This window comes from Tupaia chinensis, unplaced genomic scaffold (genome assembly GCF_000334495.1).
Source record: "Tupaia chinensis unplaced genomic scaffold, TupChi_1.0 Scaffold000647_1, whole genome shotgun sequence".
Taxonomy (NCBI): domain Eukaryota; kingdom Metazoa; phylum Chordata; class Mammalia; order Scandentia; family Tupaiidae; genus Tupaia; species Tupaia belangeri.
Window position 1 is genome coordinate 1,237,905 of NW_006160168.1, and position 19,491 is coordinate 1,257,395.

At 40.0% G+C, this 19,491-nt stretch overlaps 1 protein-coding gene across 1 annotated transcript in view; it reads right to left on the reverse strand.

Annotated features, from left to right (window-relative positions):
- Positions 1-968: 968 nt before the first annotated feature.
- Positions 969-19,491, reverse strand: part of TMEM236 (transmembrane protein 236) — a 44,824-nt gene continuing 26,301 nt past the window's right edge. The window contains exon 4 of the mRNA XM_006159740.2: positions 969-1,981. Within this exon, the coding sequence (XP_006159802.1) occupies positions 1,401-1,981 (581 nt within the window). The 3' untranslated portion in view covers positions 969-1,400. The remainder of the gene's footprint in view (positions 1,982-19,491) is intronic.

Here is a 19,491-nt window from a genome sequence, read left to right on the forward strand (position 1 = left end):
AGAGAAAAATCATAGAACACAGGGGAAAGTGAATTGGAAGATTCTGTTAGACAGCAGGGTACTGCGCAGGGCCAGGTACCCATTCTCAGCTAATGGTTATCACAGATCATTGAAGACACTGATTGTAGAAACCCTTACTCTGCACACACAGGCCCCTCTCAAATCTCCCGAGCACCTGAAAGTCCTTATACAATGGCCAGTCCCTGCCGTGAATATGAGACAGTGTTCAATGTGGTAATGGCAAATGACATGGTTATGTATTTAATTGCTTTATAACTTCAAGATATTCATGATAGAGTATCATATAAGACACTGATACACTTGTTAATATACTTGCCAAGTGAACTTGTACTTTTAAATAGGGCTTGTACTTGATTATTTTTATGATGGTATCAAATTCCACAAATAACATATTCTTTGACTTTGAAATCAACTTCCTCGCTTCATGGCTTCCTAATATAAAACTTTATCTAGGTTTTACCTATGTACCTTGACTTCATGATAGCAAACATTTGTTAGTGTATGTCAGTGTTGCAGTATTGGCAAAACAGCGAAGCCTTCAAATGAGACAAATATCTGTTAAAGTGAATTGGTTTTGATGCTGAAAGACTTCTACAGGAGAATAAAGAACATAAAACTATGTTAAAAGAAGACCTTAGGATTACAATTTTCAAATTTTTTAAAAGTATAATCTAAAAATTATTCAATAACTGCAGGTGTTTCCTAAAAACTAATGTTACTAAATTAATTGATGTAATACTCCTTTTTTTTTTTTTTTTTTAGAGTTTCTTGCTATAGGGCACGTGCGCTCACAAGAAAGACAGAGAGTGAAAGAGAGACAGAAAGCAAAAAATCACCCCCCCGGGGGGGAGGGGATGGCCACACCACAATCCCTTCTCCTTCATTCTCCTCTGGGGATCTTGGGCACGCATGCGTATGCACCTGAAGTGAGTTTAAGCCACCGAGTCCAGGACTCGAACCATGATTGACTACATGGGAGTCCGGCAACATAGCCATTATGCTAACTGCTGATTCCAATGTAATACTCTTTAATGTGTGTAAATGATAATCTCATTCTTGGGCTAATTTAGTGGGAAAACACATTCTTTTTCAAAAGGCTTCATTGAAGAGGGTGTACTTCTTCACTAAAAGACCTATAGGATACATAGCTAACATTTTCTAGAGATCCATGGAAGCCAATGTATAGAAATATAACTTTAAATTTAGCACCATTCATATTCACAAAAAAATCCAGCTATGATACAGTTATTTAAAACACTTAACTCTTTACAATCCATTCCTCATTTCTTAATATAATACAAAAACTTATGTCCCCCCCCCAAATTATTACATATGTGCTCACATACATAATGAAGTCTTTACTATGTTTCATTTTCCTTTTAAAATGGAGATGTTTCAAAAGTAGAGAAAACCCTGAGTCTGGTTACATAATTGAAGTAAACATAAGAAAGAGTCACTAGAATATTCTTACAAAGGCCCAGCACGGGCGTGATAGTCCCCAGGGCAATGATTAAAGAAAGTCTGACAAAAATAAAGGGTAAATCCTGCAGTAAGATGCCCAAGGAGTTGAGAAGAGGGTTCTGGGGTGTGAAGATAATTCGAAGGAGAGAGATAAAACTGAATAAGTAGACCGGATACAGCCAGCCCGACTTGTACACAGCTGGATGGCCAGCCACACGCACCATTTCTACCGTGTCAGACCAAAGCACAAAGCTCCACAGAAATATCTCCGCTCGGACATCTCGCCGGGACATTGTTCTCAGGATTCCCGACTGAAAGGATGGTTCTTGGGGTCCCATCAGCACAGGCACTTGACGCTGTGTTGAGGCTCCTGGTGGTGCCGACACCTCAGTTCTGGCTGCCTGGGGGTGTGCAGCATTTTCTGCACTTGGCATCACTTGCTCCGTCACAGTTTTTATTTGTTGCAAAGAAGTTATGTGAATGTGAGTGTCTTCATTGCCTGCAATATATTGATTTATTTACATTGTCATTTTTAACATTTTAAATTTCAAACTTTATTAAAATTTAAATTTTATTTAAAATTAGAATTCTAAATGTTCTCTTATGTGAGGTCTATTTTGTACACAGACCTTCAAAATAATAATGGGGTAGTATACAGGGAAAATACAAAGGTGGAGAAGACTCTTGCTGTCTTGGTATTTTCCTGGATGCAGATGCTCAGTCATTTTTTCCACTTTGTAGTAACAATCTTTGTTGGTTACTCAGCTAAGCACATTCACCCTTGGTCTCATTTAATACTCAGAGCAAAATTGAGAGGTAGGGACCACTAGCTCATTTTATAAATACGACAACTGGGACCCAAGTGGTTAAATGACACCCAAATTCAAGCACACACTTTGATAATAGGCAGAGCTAGAATTCACACCCAGACTGGTGTGACTCCAGTTGACCAACTTAACTTTATGGCTGCACTTACCTGAACAGAAGCGAAACAGCATGTATTCATTACAAAACATGAATATCATAAAATCAAATGAATCTAGAAATGTATATGCCCAACCTTGTCATTTTACAAGATAAAGCAGAGGCTTACAAGGATCATGCTATCCCAGGTATTCAGGTGTGAAGTTTGATGGTAAAAGGGAATAAGAGGGAATCTGACCATTAGAGATTCATTGTAAAGAGTAACATGCTGAATTTAAAGTTTTTTTTTTTTTCCCCTCAGAGGGCATGCATACTTGCTGGAAATGGGGGTGGGGGAGTAGGGGGTGGGGAAGAAAGAATTAGAAAGCATTTCCCATGGGGGTTGGTCATGCCACAATCCCTTCTCCTCCATCTCTCTCTCCTTTCAAGAGTTTAGGCACACACACACACACACACACACACACGCACACGTGCACATGCGTGCTCAACATATTTTAAAAGTCATAAGGTCTGGGACTCTAGCCATGCAGTCAGCCAGGTTGGATTCAGCTGCCTTAACCACATGACCATTAGGCCCAAATCTAATATTTTTATGCTGTTCTTTTCCAAAGGTTTTGAATGGTAAGTAGGACTGGTCAGCCTAAGGTATCTCTCTGTGTGGTCAACATTGAATGACTGGGACTTGTCTTACTGTCATCACTGCGTGTGTGTCCCTCTCCATGTATATATGGGTGTCGAGGCTGGAGATTATACAGAGACCTTCAAATCTCAAGACACAGAAATGCTGTTGGTAGCATTTTCTTTAAAAAAAATTATTTAAATTTATTTATTCATTCATTTATTTTAATTTGATCAGAGTGAGGCACACAGAGAGAGAGAGAGAGAAAATGAGACAGCAAGCAAGCAGGTCTGGAACTCAAACCTGGTCAATCATGTGGGAATGCCCAGCGCCTTACCTACCACACCACCTACTGGCTCTGGTAGCATTGCTTTTTTATAATGAAAGATACAGACACTCTTTTTCACATATTTGTCCACGTCAACACCATTTTGTTGCTAATAACCGATCAGGCCTTGACAGCTTACTCAGTGACTTTGCCGAGCTGCCAATTACCTGATAAGACAAAATGTAAAGCAACGCCTTACGCTGAATAGCTCTAAAGGTCAGAGACAAAGTCAGTAACGCTTTGTTGACCTGTATTGAGCTGAAAGTGAAAACATTTTAAATAAATCATGATTCATGACTAATAAAATGTTTGATTACTATAAATAGTTTTAAGACACAATAAACCTCAGTTTTCTTATATATGATTAATGAATTGTTTTAAATTTTTAAATTTGATTTGAGTATTTTTATAAACTGAACAAGTAATCTAAATTCTTGATGAAACAGGGCCAGCAGGTGGTATGGTGGTTAAGGTGCTAGATCCCATATGGTTACCTCTGAGGTTCGAGTCCCAGACCTGGTGACCTGAAAAAAAGCACTAGGCACATGTGTGTGCATGCCCAGAATCCTAAGAATGGAGGAGAAGGGATTGTAGTGTGAACATACACCTGAGAGGTGATTTCTCACTTTCCCTCTTTTTTTGGCTCTGTCTCTCTCCAGTGAGTGTGCATGCCCCACCAAAAAAAAAATCTTGAAAAAAAAATTCTTAATGAATTTGCTACTATCATTCATTAGTAAATGTCAGGAACCACGGTTCTTAGGAACCTCTTTACTAAAAAGTCACAGTGGTCAGAGGGGTATTGTTTTAATAAATAATACTCAAGTAAGAGAGAAAATTATATGCTAGTTGACTATTTTTTTTTTTTTTTGGAGAGGTTTTTGCTATAGGGCACGCATGCTCGCCAGAAAGACAGAGAAAGACAGAGAGACAAAAAGCAATAAATCACCCCCCAGGGGGATGGCCACGCCACAATCCCTTCTCCTCCATTCTCCTCTCAGGATCTTGGGCACGCACGCACACGCGCCCGGCATGATTTTAAGCCTCCGGGTCTGGGACTTGAACTGCAGTCGACTACGTGGGAGTCCAGCGACATAGCCATTACACTAACTGCTGGTCCCATTTGACTACTATTTTTAATTTATAAAATTATATATATTTTTTGAGAGGTTTTCGCTATAGGACGTGTGCGCTCGCCAGACAGACAGACAGAGAGAGACAGAGAGACAGAAAGTGAGAAATCACCCCCCAGGGGGGATGGCCACGCCGCAATCCCTTCTCCTCCATTCTCCTCTCAGGATCTTGTACACCCGCACACGCGCCCGGCGTGAGTTTTAAGCCACCGGGTCTGGGACGCGAACCATGGTCGACTACATGGGAGTCCAGCAACATAGCCATTACGCTAACTGCTGGTTCCCATAAAATTATATATTTTTAAGAGAGATTTTTGCTATAGGATGCATGTGCTTGCCAGAGAGACAGAAAGCAAGCAATTACCCCCTGGAGGGATGGCCACAGTGCAATCACTTCTACTCCACTCTCCTCTCAGGATTTTGGGCACACATGCGCACACACCTGGTAGGAGTTTCAAGCGACTGGGTCCAGGACTTGAACCACAGTCATGTGGAAGTCCAGTGACATAACCATTATGCCATCTGCTACTCCCATCATAAAATTATCTTTTAAACTCAGATACTTACTTGTATCAGTTGCAGCTCTCATTTTACTAAAAACAATTCAACCTAGAAAAAAATGTTTCTTAGGACATGTCATGTCCAGTAGAACTGTTTCACTTCTCCTAGTAGATAAAGTTGCTGAAATGAAAATCCGAATTATTTTGTCAACTTTAAGAACACTGTATAATTCGGGCCTTTGAAAGATGATTGCAAATTCAGCATTGTTTGGAAGCCAGGAAGTTATAATGAAAGAAATGACACACTAACATTTTGTAAACATTCAGTGAGAGTCTCTATATCTGAGGCTAAAAGCGGTTGTATCTACAATGAATTCTTAGCTAGAGCTTGGTTTTGATGAGATACCAGCACCGCAAGTCATGCGTATTTGGTGAAATTTAGGGCTGGGAACTTTTCTCCATGGCTTGGTAGGGACTACTTTAGATTTGGGGCTAAAGGGACTCAGCTATCTTCCTTTTAAGTGAGATGCATTGTAACTATTAACTAGAAAGTTCTACTGGTCTCCCAGAGGGCGTGGGAGAGAAAATCAAGACATTTTTCCCAGTGGAGTAAAGCAGAGTATCTCTCAGCAATGTAAACATTCATGTATTCCATACTATTCCCTTTGACTCGAAGATTGGTTTCCTCTTCAAATTAGTTCTTTTCAAATTTCAGTTGGAATTCATTTTTGCTCATTTTGTTAGTTGCTACTTGTTCCATTGGTTTAAACCATTTTATTTATGCAAAACCTACAGAAGCAATAAGCCTAAAATGACAAAGCTCCTCACTTCCAGCAAGGTTCACATCACCCTATAAAGAAGTAAAAACAGCCGCTCTGTGTAGCTCCCCACATCTGATGCCTGTTGCTCAAACAACTTTGTATCTTCCCTGTGCAAACGCAATGAAAAGGGAAATGTAATTTCCATAACAGACAAATGTGGAAGCAGGCAACTCTTACCTGTTTTACTTTATTAGTTATTTATATTCGTTTATTTCTTTCTCTACCCTAGTCCTCAAAAGTTGTCAATAGCTCACAGAGAAAAAAAAAAAAAAAAGACTAAACAGGTCAGTGAGGAGGTATTTTCTAGAACGAGCATGTATTCCTTTTACGAGGACACCAAAACAGCAATGACTTGCCAAATTAAAAAGAAAAAAGGAAAGAGTAATTGCACAGAAATGCACCTAAAAACAAGCCAGGAATAAAACCGATACTAAACGTGCACTTGTCTCTTCACTACTTGTTATGAACAGATCATTATTAGAATGAAGTACCAAGCCTAGGCAGACATGGAAACAACCCTCGCCTTCATGAATCTACAGGCTCCTGTAATCACAGCAGTAAATACAGAGTAATAAATGGTGGCAGGGTTTTAAAAGGAAAGTAGCTTCCATGATGAGAGACTATGAGAAGAGATCCAAATGAGCGTGGAGTCAAGGGAGGCTCATTTGAGAAGTGACAGTTCTGCACAGATGGGAAGAATAAGTAAGAATTCATCTGGTAACAAAGGGAAACAAGAGCTTGCCAGGTAGTGGGAGCTGGTGTGTGAAGATCCTTCAGTTAGCGTGAACTGCAAGAAGGAGAGTTTGCTGAGAGATGGGGGAGGCAGAAGGGGAAGAGGAAGAAGACAGGAAAATATTCTAGAAAAAAGGAAAATAAAAATAACATTAGGCATCCATTAAGGCAAAAAAAAGGTATAGATGAAAATGAATAGTCCTATTAAATAGTCCTATTTTTTTTAATATATTAAGCACGCAAAGCACTTAATCATAATACTCTTACAGAAGAGGGAAAAAAAGACAATAAATTAAACTCCAAGGTAAATTATAAACATTATGATGTTATTATTACACTGTTATAAGTTGTTGTTTTGGCACCATATAGTCACTGATAAAAGGGAGACCACAAAAATTGGCAAATAATAAGCAATAAAACAGAACCGACTTCACAGGGTGGTTATAATGAAGGAATAAGTCACTATCTATAAAGCCCTCAAAAAACATATCTGACGGGACCAGCAGTTGGTGTAATGGCTATGTCACTGGACTCCCATGTAGTCGACTACGGTTCTCGTCCTGGACCTGGTGGCTTACACTCACACCAGGCGCATGTGCGTCCGTGCCCAAGGTTCCAAGAGGAGAATGGAGAAGAAGGGATTGTGGCGTGCCCATCCCCCCTGGGGGGGGTGATTTCTCACTTTCTGTCTCTCTCTGTCTTTCTGGCAAGCACACCTGCCCTATAGCAAAAGCCTCTCCAAAATAAAAAAGAAAAGAAATATATATCAGACAAAACTTTATTTAGTTTATTTAGAAAATGTTGGCAAAATAAATTTCAGGTGCAATTTCATACATACCAAAAATACAGATGATATTTATAGTATCTTTGAGATACAAATCAATAAAAAACTACAATTTCACAAAAGATGGTAAATATTTTGCACACGAGCCAATCCCTTCTTTAAGGCAGAGTGCTTTGTGCCTACAAGTAACTGTATAATGCCTGCACAATGAATTAAAACTAACAGGAAAAAAATAAAAACGATAGGTTTCCTTGGCTTCATTCTGGCCTTTGGCTAAGGAGAAAGGATGATTTTAAGAAAATAATATGGAAAAAGAGAAATGCAAGAAAAAGGCACTTGAGGGAATTTGCATTCTGCAATAAAACCCAAAGTGAACTCTTAAATAAAACGGCAACCTCTTTCTGGAAGAGGTGAAGCCAGCATGCTGATGATCTTTATCAGAAGTACCATGAGCAAACAAACCTGAACGTACAGACCTGGTTTCAGTTTCCCAGTTACTGTGCATCTTTGTGTACATGATAGCCTTGCAAAAAACTATACCTGCCAATTGCTGTGTAAATATACAACACCAACACTGTATATGGAAATTTTAAAACTTAATGAATGAAGGGACCAGCAGATGGCGTAATAGTTATGTCATTAGACTCCCATGCAGTTGACTGCAGTTCAAGTCCTGGACCTGTGTGCATGCCCCAAATTCTAGGATTTGAGAATGTAGAAGGGATTGCAGCATGGCCGTCTCCCTGGGGGGTGATTTATCGCTTTCTGTCTCTCTGTCTCTCCAGTGAGTGCATGTGCCCTATAGCCAAAATCTCTTTTAAAAAAAATGTTCACTATAAAAAAAAATTGTGTATGCTGTAATGATGTACAGTGAATGAATGTAAATAAATAAATTTAAATTAAAAATAAATAAATAAATACTAAATAATATATAAAAAGGAGTAATAATATTTAATAATAATAATAAAGAATATATATCATGAATAATCAAATATATATAATGAAATAATAAAAAATAAAGAAAGAAAAAAGAAATTCATGCTGGGCACATGTGTATGCATGCCCAAACACCTGAGAGGAGAATGGAAGAGAAGGGACTGTGGTGTGGCCATCCTCCTTGGAAGGGTGATTTCTCACTTTCTGTCTCTCTGTTTCTCTCTGTCTATCCAGAGAGCATACACACCCTATAGCAAAAATCTCTCCAATAAACAACTTAATGGATTTAACATTCCCAAATTTGGTCAGAGCAAAAAAAAAAAGAGGTATCTGACATAGAGAAGTAATATATATGCTAAGTAAATGAAAAATAGCAATAGCTAAACAACTTATTGTTTTAAATTAATTGAAATAAAATAGAAAATATCAAAATGTCATTAACAGTAAGAATGACATAGTTTCTTAAACTTTGGCTATAGTTACACTGTTACCCAATAACCTACATATTGGGGATGCTCAAAAAATATGAGAAAAAACTTCACACCACAGAACCTTAACAAGAGCATGAGTTCAGTTCTCTTATTCACTTGTACACATCACAAATAAAAATACTGCCCCACAGATAAAATCCGCACAGCTTACACCAGCTAACAAAAGCTCATAATGTGCATCTGCTTCAAATTCCACAATCAGCATTCAGTGAAGTCATCACTGTAGCGTGGAATTGGCCGTAGTGGGAGTATTTACACCACAGAAATTGGCAATGATACAAATCAGCAATCCTCCTCCACCCTATCTGTCCTACCCTGGGAGGTGATTGGTTAAATATTGACCAGCATACTACTGTATGTGCTCAAAACTGCATACACATTTTTAACCAATTAAAAGGAATAATGAATTCAAGACAAATATTCAACCCATCATTAATTCTGGAAAAACTCATAGGCATCCATTCCAGTTGTGGAATAGTGGTGGCAATTTTCTTTACCAAAGGCTTTATGTTGTTACCCAGTAAATTCAAAAGCCCTAAGACCCAGTTTCAGTTCCCTTCCATGTGTTGCATAAATGTGACAATAAATAAATGTGTCATTTCTGTATTTTATACAATGCAAAATTTTAAGAGAATTCTTTTATATGATGACACAACTGGAAGGCTAGATTGTTTCAATACTGATCTCCCCTCTACCATTACTTTATAGATTCATCTAACACTGGGCAAGAATTGCTAAAAATTGATCATTTTAACAATTTTTAAATATTCCTTTTTTTTTTTTTTTTGAGAGTTTTTTTTTTTGCTATAGGGCACATGCGCTCACCAGAAAGACAGAGAGAGACAGACAGAAAGCGAGAAATCATCCCCCAGGAGAGAATGGCCATACCACAATCCCTTCTGCTCCATTCTACTCTTGGGGTCTTGGGCACGGATGCACATGTGTCTGGCGTGAGTTTAAGCCACCAGGTCCAGGACTCAAACCGCGGTCGACTACATGAGAGTCCAGTGACATAGCCATTATGCTAACTGCTGGCCCCTTAATATTCCATTTTTGAAGACTGAGAAAACTTTCTAATCTAAACTTCCTAATTGAGAGATTTTGTTCGGGATATTCTGTCTCTTCTCCCCAGTTAATATGTGTTTAGATTACAGAATGTGATATAATTAATACATATATATGTTGGGTTTTCAAAAAGTTCACAGAAAATGTGTATTACGAAAAATTTATGCATGGATTCAAAACAACTTTTACAACAAAATAAACCAGTGCTTTAATTTTTCTATGAACTTTTTCATACCCTCAAATATATTTGAATTTATACAAAGAGAAAATTATTGTTATACATTTATGTTATTTATACATCTTATATATGTCTAAATGTTTGGCTAGAAATAAAGTAATAAATGTTGACTTTTTCTTATTCCATTTTTCTTTTTAATCTCTCTGAAATATTTATTTTATAATATATAATAAACATAGTATAATATTGAGTAGGTTTAAATAAAACATAAATAGGTAAAATATCAAGAGGCATAATGTTATCTTATTGGCAAATATAAATAATTCCAGACTTTGCAATGTCTCTGCTAGCATTTCCTTTATTATTACAAATACTTAGGAGAATTTGTAATGCTGGAAGACAGACTCGAGCCAGAGATCTCAACATGAGCCCAAGCTGGTTGATAGAAACTAACACACAGGAGGATGGAATTGGTTCACTGCCTCCGAACACCTGCCTCAGCTTTAATTACTCATTTCTACCAGGGCAGTTTATAGTCTCATTATGCTCATTAAACCATGAGCTCCATGAAAGGGAATCTCTGCTTTTTTTCACTCACCATTTAACCCCTAGCACTGAGCAGGATGCCTGATATTCAGATGAAACAGATCCATCATAAAGATTTGCTGAATAAAGGCCGGGCAGAACACAGTTCGAGTCCTGGACTTTGTGGCTTGTTTTCTTACTTTCTCTTTCTCTCTCTCTGTCTCTCTGGTCAAATTAAAAAATAATAATAAAAAAAATAAAGTGGATAATTATTTTTAAAATATTTGCTGAATAAAAGATGAGAGAGATTTCCTTTGTTTGAGAGAGATTTTTGCTGTAGGGCTCATGTGCTATCCAAAGAGACAGGGAGAGACAGAAAGTGAGAAATCAACCCCCGAGGCAGGATGGCCATGCTGCAATCCCTTCTCCATTCTCCTCTTGGGTTTTTGGACACGGGATTTTGAGCACACATGAGCACCTGGAGTGAGTTTCAAGCTGCCATTACTGGACTAGAACATTGGTTAACTACATTCGGGAGTCTAGCACCTTAGCCTATCCACCACCTGCTAACCCCAGTGAGAGATTTCTTGACTGGAGTCTGTTGGCATGAGGGAGCAATGAGCATGCTGGGAAAAAAAGCCTGCAACTGAGGCAAACAAGACAAAGCAGAGAAGGTTGGTTCAAGGATGATCCCCCTGAGTCCACAGGAGGAAGGACTTTGGAGCCCTGCCAGGGTCGGCCACCTAGCTTGCCCTCTGGCTCTGGTTCTGTAGAGAGAACCCTATAAGCAAGGCCATGAGGATTGACCCCCCTGGAAGACACTGCGAGCCCCTTGCAGCACAGCGGAGGGACCTGCATACTCAATGGTAAAAGACCTAACAGGGCACCTGGCCCCGCAGAGCGTGCCAGTGTGGCGTGGCACTTGGATGGCCCAACAGGACTTCAGCAGACTGAGAGGCGGCATCAGCAGTGGAGCCGGGCTTCAACGTGTTTCAGAGGCCTCCCAGGTACCAGCAAGAGGGGTCACCAGGCAGGGGAAGAAAAGGGCAGATGTGTGATTACAAGAAGACCGTGTTTGTGAGCTCACAGGAAGCAGCCCTTAGAACAACTACCCCTTCGTGCACACCAGAAGTACGGGCATTTGGGATCCTAAAATAGTAAGCGGAAACAGAATATGAGGGGGAAAATGGCATTCCCACTACAATATACATGTAAGGTAAACAAACAAAAAAAGTGACCAGAAAAATCTATACGTTATGTAGGTGATCACCTCTTCAATTCCAGCAAGAAAATGTAAATATTGAAAATCAATGACAGGGGCCAGTGGGTGGCATGGTGGTTAGGCTACTGAACTCCCACATGGTCGATTGCAGTTCAAGGTCTGGACCTGGTGGCTTGTTTTCTCACTTTCTCTGTCTCTCACTGGTGAGTACATATACTCTATAGCAAACTTAAAATAATAATAAATAATTTTTAAAAATCAATGACGGGTCCAGCAGGCGGTGTGGTGGTTAAGGTGCTCGATTCCCATGTGGGTGTCCGTGATTCGAGTCCTGAACCTAGTTAAAAATAACGCTGGGCACATGTTACTATGTGCCCAAAAACCCAAGAGGAGAATAGAAGAGAAGAGACTGCTGTGTAATCTTTTCTTTCTTTCTTTTTTAAATTTAACTTTATTTATTTATTTATTTATTTATTTATTTATTTATTTATTTATTTAAATTTGACCAGAGAGGGACAGAGTGAGCGAGAAAGAGAGGAAAAGTGAGAAAGCAAGCCACCAGGTCTGGGATTCGAACTATAGTCGGCCATGTGGGAGTCCAATGTCCTTAACCACCACACTGCCTGCCAGCCCTGGGAGGTGATTTCTTACTTTCCTTCCCTCTGGTGAGTACACACACCTTATACCAAAACAAACAAACAAACAAATAAATTAAAAAAAGCAAAGAAAAGGAAAGAGAGAAAGAAAATCATGGTTAATGATATGGAAAACAAGACTGGGTGTTGGAAAGTACTGCATGCTGAATTCTTTATGTCCCTTATTCCCATTGGTCTCCCTGAAACATTTACTTTGAAAATACCCTGCAACTCCCAAGTGTCTCACTTTATGTACTAAAATTGTTCACAATTTTTCCCACTTAAAAAAATGAACAATTTAACAGCAAACTGTTGAAATCATGAAAAGCTGTCTTCACCCGAGAAGGCCTTAACTCAGGATGTTGACGGCCCCTGACGGTCTATGTCTGTTGGCACAGGGCTCCCTCCAGGGCCGTGTTGGCCCAGTCCACCCAGATCTAATCCTGACAGCTGGGACTTCATAAGAAGGTATAAATCAGAAATTCTACCCTTCCCTCACCCCAGTCTGGTAAATGGCTACTCATTTCTTAATAAGGGGGGAAAACACTAGAACTGACATACTTTCCTGAAACTTCCTCCTTCTAAATAGCAAAGGGAGGGTAGGAAAGGAAATCTCCCTCCCCCTCCTTGGCATGGGCCCGGACACCGTGTTCCTCATACTCATGCCTAAACACATTGCAAAACAACACAATATGAAAACCCAGCTCACACTCCGGACTCATAATGTATAATAAGCTGTTTTTAAAAAAGAAACAAAGAGGAACTCAAAATGCCATTCATTTTACATCTTCAGAGAAAAGCAGCATGCCCCCTCCCCCACCACTTTTTTTCCAACCCCTGTGACATCTCTTACATTCTATTGGGTTAAAGGGTATGAATTGTATTCAAGGAAATCTGGAAAGTGAGTTTCTTTAGAAATTTGGATTTCGGGGCCAGCTGGTGGCATGGAGGTTAAGGCAGCTAGATCTCACATGGCTGACGGTGTGATTTGAGTCCCAGAATTCTGGGTACATGTGCATGGACTCCTAAAATCCCAGAGGAGCATGGAGGAGAAGGGACTGCGACATGGTCATCCCACCAGGGGGTACTTTCTCACTTTTTCTCTCTCTCTCTCTGGTGAGTGGATGCACTCTACGACAAATTTTAAAAAAGAAAAAATGGATTAGGTTTCTCAGCTTTACCCTGGTTATTTGTCACAGCTTCTAATATTTCTTGTCATCAGAGGTTCTCAATTAGGGTGGCCACAGAATTTTTTGTGGAGCTTCAAATATCATCCAAATATCACAGGCGCCAGGCTCCGTCTCCTCGTCGGGTGAGCAGCAGTTAGGGCTCTCATGTACTTTGGAGCAAAACTCTGGATGATTCTGGTGAGTAACTGTGGCTAAGAGCCCCCGCATGTATGAGGCGCCTTCAAATAGTTTGTGGAAGAGGAATTAAAGTACAAGTTTATTTTGGTCCAAAAAAATTATGAGAGTACCACACAGTAGCATAGCAATAAAATGCCACATTCTGCAGGCCTGACCCACATGGAAGGTTCTGGGATCATGTCAGGAGACCTCTGTGAGTTTGCTAGGCATGCTTCTGCTGGTCATCTGGAGCTGGCTGAAGCTGGAGGTGGGTTATGGTGTGAAAACCCTGTTGGGGTGCTCTCTCTCTTTCTTACACTCTCTGTGTCTATCTTACTCATGGAATAATAAATAAATAAACTTTTTAACAAACTGAAATCCATGCATAGTTTTTTCATAATACACATTTTCCATGAACTTTTCAAAGACCCCTTGGATACCTTAATGGGTGGCCCCTGACTCACCGGAAATAACTTAGAGGTCCAATAAGAATCATCACTGTGGGGCCAGCAGGTGGTGTGGTGGTTAAAGTACTGGACTCCCATGTGGCCAGTTGTGGCCTGAGTCCCAGACCCAGAGGCTTGCTTCTTCACTTTCTCTTTCTCTCTCTCTCTCTCTCTCTGGGCAAATTAAAAAAAAAAAAATTGTAACAAATGGAATTTATATAAACTAATTCTTTTTTAAAATATTTTTTAAAAAGTATTACTGCAATTTATTTAAGAAATCATATTTTAGTAAGTGACAAGAAGTAACTCAGAAATAAACAGCTAGTTCCCTTTCTTTTTTCCACTCCTACCCTGCAAACTTTTAAACCTGGATCAGCCTTCTGGCTCTATCTTCTCCATAGTCAATGCCAAGACTTCTGAGTGTGACTGGAAAAAAAAAATCACAGAATCTAGGGACCAGCAGATGGCATAATGGTTACGTTGCTGGACTCCGGTGTTGTTGACTGTGGTTAGAGACCCAGACCCAGTGGCTTAAAACTGATACTGGGTGCTTGTGTATGCATGCCCAAATCCCAAGAAGAGCCTGGAAGAGAAGTGCAGAGTGACCATCCCCTCTGGAAGGGGAGCGGGGGTTGATTTCTCATTTACTATGTCTCTGTCTCTCTTTGTCTCTCCAGCAAGCACATGTGCCCTAAAGAAAAATTCTCTCTCAACAACAACAACAACAAAAAAATTACAGAATCCAGAGTGGTTGCAGAATAACTCCAATTCTACTCTCCAGCATCCCCTCAACATTGCTCATCCACCTTCTTCCTGTTCCTGGCTCACTCCATTCCCATTCCCCACGGCAGTTACACCAGAGCTTCCTCATTCTGTTAGACTCTCTCCCTGTCATCCATCCTGACTGTTCTCAGCAGAAAATTTGCTTCCTAATTCACAAAGAAATTGGGGGCATTAGGAAGTGTGACTTGCCCCTACTTTCTTTCTCTCCATCCACCCTATTATATTCACAATTGTGAATCACCTGGGGAGCTTCAAAAATGACTAGTGCCTGGGACTCGCTCCCCAAAATTATGATTTAATATTTTTTAACTTGTCAGAGAGAAACCGACAGAGAGGAGAAGCAAAAAGCATCCTCAGTGGGACATGGTCACATTGCAATCTTCTCTCCTCCATGTCTCTATACTGTCAAGATTTTGAGTACACATAGGCTCCTAGGGTGTTTTACAAGTCACCAAGACCAGAACTCAAACTGTGTGGTCGGCCATATGGAATCCAACTCCTTTAACCAGTAGGCCACAGGATCAGGCTGAGATTTAACTTCTAATTTTATGATTCAATTTAATCTGGGATGCAGCCTAGATATCAAAAAAATGTGAAACCCCTTGCTATTTAATGTATAGCCAAGGGAAACTCTGATTAGAACTGCTATGGTTCTTCACTGGAGATGTAAATTCAAGTCATTCATAAACTTCCTGAAATCTACATATACCCAAGTTACATCCCCAAAGATCTTGATTCGGTTCATGGGCGTGGTTAAGCACAATTCTGTTTTTTGTTTGTTTGTTTGTTTTTAAGTTCATTTATTTATTTCCTCCATGAGTGAGAGAGAAAAAGAGAAACCTCAAGAGGGTCTTTGTGTCATAATCCATACCCAGCTTCAGCCAGGCCTACGTCACGGGCATATGTATGCCCAGCACACTCAGAGAGGTCTCAAGATATTAACCAAGAGCCTTCCCATGTGGGTCAACCTAGCAGAGCATTGCTTTTTACCACTTCACCATCGTTTGGCCCCAGAACTGATATGTGTGTGTGTGTGTATGTGTGTGTGTGTGTGTGTGTGTGTGTGTGAAGTTTTTGAGGTTTTTGCTACAGAGCACATGCACTTGCCAGAAAAACAGAGACAGAGAGACAGAAAGCAAGAAATCACCCTCTGGGGGAATGGCCACACCATAATCCCTTCTCCTCCATTCTCTTGGAATCTTAGGCACACACGCACATGCGCCTGGTGTGAGTTTAAACCACTGGGTCCAGAACTTGAACCCACAGTCGACCACATGGGAGTTCAGTGGCATAGCCATTTTGCCAACTGCTGGTCCCCAGAATGGATATTTTTAAAGCACTTCAGTAAGTGCATTTTATATGTTGGAAATATCTGATAGAATTACCATAAAAACAATATAAGCCAGGTAAGTAAACAAACATATTGATTATAATGTCTAATTTATTTGTTACTTATAAATTAACATATGTGTACCTTCCAGATAATCTAACTTTTCCTCATGAGACACATAAACATAAATTTGTCTGGAGAAAATTACTAATAACATTTTCTCTTGTAATAGGGAAAAAAAAATAATTTTTTTAAGTACATGTAGCTATCCCCCCAGGGAGTGATTTCTGTCTTTCTGTCTCTCTCTATTTCTCTGGCGCACACACACGCCCTATAGCAAATTTCTCTTTATAAATAAATAAATAAGGCATAATTTCAAAGACCAAACCCTACAGAAAATATTTATGGCTTAAATTATCTAAAAAATTTTAAATTTCGAACCAGCAGTTAGCGTAATGGCTATGTCGCTGGACTCCCACGTAGTCGACTGCGGTTCGCATCCTGGACCCGGTGGCCTAAAACTCACGCTGGGCGCGTGTGCGTGCATGCCCAAGATCCCGAGAGGAGAATGGAGGAGAAGGGATTGTGGCGTGACCATCCCCCCGGGGGGTGATTTCTCGCTTTCTATCTCTCTTTCTCTCTCTGTCTGTCTGGCGAGTGTACGTGCCCTATAGTGAAAACCTCTCAAAAAAAAAAAAAATTAACACTCTCAATATTTATAAAATAATTGATTCAGTAGTACAGAAAATAGACACATCAATAGAAATTCAGGTCAAGGATACAAATACATGGCTTTAAAAAAAAATACTGGTAGTCACTAAACTTATGAGAAAATGTCAAATATAACTACTACTTTCAAAAGCAAATTATAAAAGCACTAAGATACCATTTTGCCATGGCCAGCAGGTGACGGGGTGGTTAAGGCACTAGACTTCCACATGCCCAACCTCAGTTCAAGTCTTGGACTGGGCAGCCTGAAAATCACGCTGAGTGCGTATGCATGTATGCTCAAAATCCCCAGAGAAGAATGAAGCTGGGACTGTGCCTGGCCATCCCCCCGAGGGTGATTTTTCACTTTCTCTCTCACTGTCTCTGTCTCTCACAAGTGAGCACACATGCCCTAGGGCAAAAGCCTTAAAAAACATATCATTTTGCCTATGAAATTTGCATAGATGAAATAGAATAAATTTGCCAGTGGTTTTTTGTTTTTGTTTTTGTTTTTTTACACTAGTGCTTAGAGGGTAAATAATGGTACTCTTTACAGGGAGAAATTTGTCTACCCAAATCTAAAAGCTTAAAACCTTGCACAGATGTTGAGCCAGAAATTCCACAACTAAGCATTTAACCTAAGGGAATAATTACCTATGTTGCTGAGGCCCATGCAGCACTTGGCCTGAGCCTCAGGGTATTAAAGAGACTACACAGAAGGAACTGGACTAGGGCCACTGAGAACAGATTTATTGGAAAACCTTCTCCTGCCAACATCAAACCTAGCGTCTCAGTGACATGACAGTGGACACCAGCTCTTTTGCAGAGCACTGAGGTTTTCCACTCATGTTATAAGCTGCTGCCCTCACCTCTAGCAAGCCATCCGACCACACACTGCGCAAAGAGCCCAAGGGTAAGCCCACCACGCTTGACACAGGACACCGCCTATACGACCCCTTTATGACCCCATTCATAGTCCTCTACGAGTGCAGCCAGTGCATAGCAGTCATTTTCTTCTGGCATTGCTGTTGGCAAGGAGTCTGGGCATGAGCCGGTGCTCAGGTCTTCTGAGGACACCCTGCAGTCATCGTCCTGATATCACTCGGCTCCCATCCAGGGGCAGTTAACTCTCTCTGTCCCACCTTCTGTTTTGCCAGTCACCTCACTGAATGGTTCTGACACCCACACAGAGCATAGGGTCCCTTTAAACACGGATTCCTGCACCCACATATACATATGACCCAACGGGGACTTGTCACCTCTGCCCAACCAAACGCTCATGGCCCTACTGATTCTAACCATGCCCTTGCCTTTTCTTCACAACCCCTTTTAACAAAAGTCATAATATCAGTTAAAAACGACAACAAATCTAGCTGTCCGAAAACAGGGATTAAATAGACTATTTACTAGTTACTTTTCAATTAACAAATGAGTACCTTACAGAGAATCTGATTTTTCCTCATTAAACATATAAATGTACATTTTTTTGAGAAAACAATTGATAGATAATTCTAACTTACAGGGAAAAATCGTTTATTAATATAATAGAATTAAAATTTATGAATATGATAAACTATGCAAGAATTAATTAATACAGTAGAATATTATTCAACCAATAAAATGACAGAAGCAATAAGCACAGGTTTTATAAACTAGAAATCTGCTCGCTCAGGCAACTCATCCTAAACTCAGGCTTAAATAAACCACTTTCATTTTTAAAATTTTAATTATTTATTTAATTTTATTGATTACTATTTTTATTTTTTAATTTGCTACAGGGCAAATGTGTGCTCACCAGAGTGAGACAGAGAGGGAAAGTGAGAAAGCAAGCTGCCAGGCCCTGGACTCAGATCGCGTTCAGGCATGTCGGAGGCCAGTGCCTCAGCCACCATGCCACCTGCTGACCCTCAAATAAGCCATTTAATTTCACTAATTATGCCTTACCTTTTTTTTTTTTTTTTGGTTGGCAGTAGGTTAGTGAATAAACTGTGATACATTGAACAATAATATATTATTCAGCACTAATAAAAATGAGCTATTGGGAACCAGCAGTTAGCATAATGGCTATGTCGCTGGACTCCCACATAGTCGACTGCAGTTCACGTCCCGGACCCGGTGGCTTGGAACTCACACCGGGCGCGTGTGCGTGCGTGCCCAAGATCTCGAGAGGAGAATGGAGGAGAAGGGACTGCGGCGTGATCATCCCCCCTGGGGGGTGATTTCTCGCTTTCTGTCTCTATGTCTCTCTCTGTCTGTCTGGCGAGTGCACGCACCCTATAGCAAAAACCTCTCCAAAAAAAAAAAATGAGCTATCAAGTTATGAAAAGATATGGAGAAAAAGCACATTATTAAGTGAAAAACCCTCTAAAAATGCTGTCTATGAGTTTATGATTCCAACTATATGACATTCTGGGAAAGGCAACCTGTAGAGGTAGAAAAAAAAAAGATGCAGCAGAAGATACCATGCTAAGAATGCTATTCGTTATATATTAAGGGAAGAAGTTAT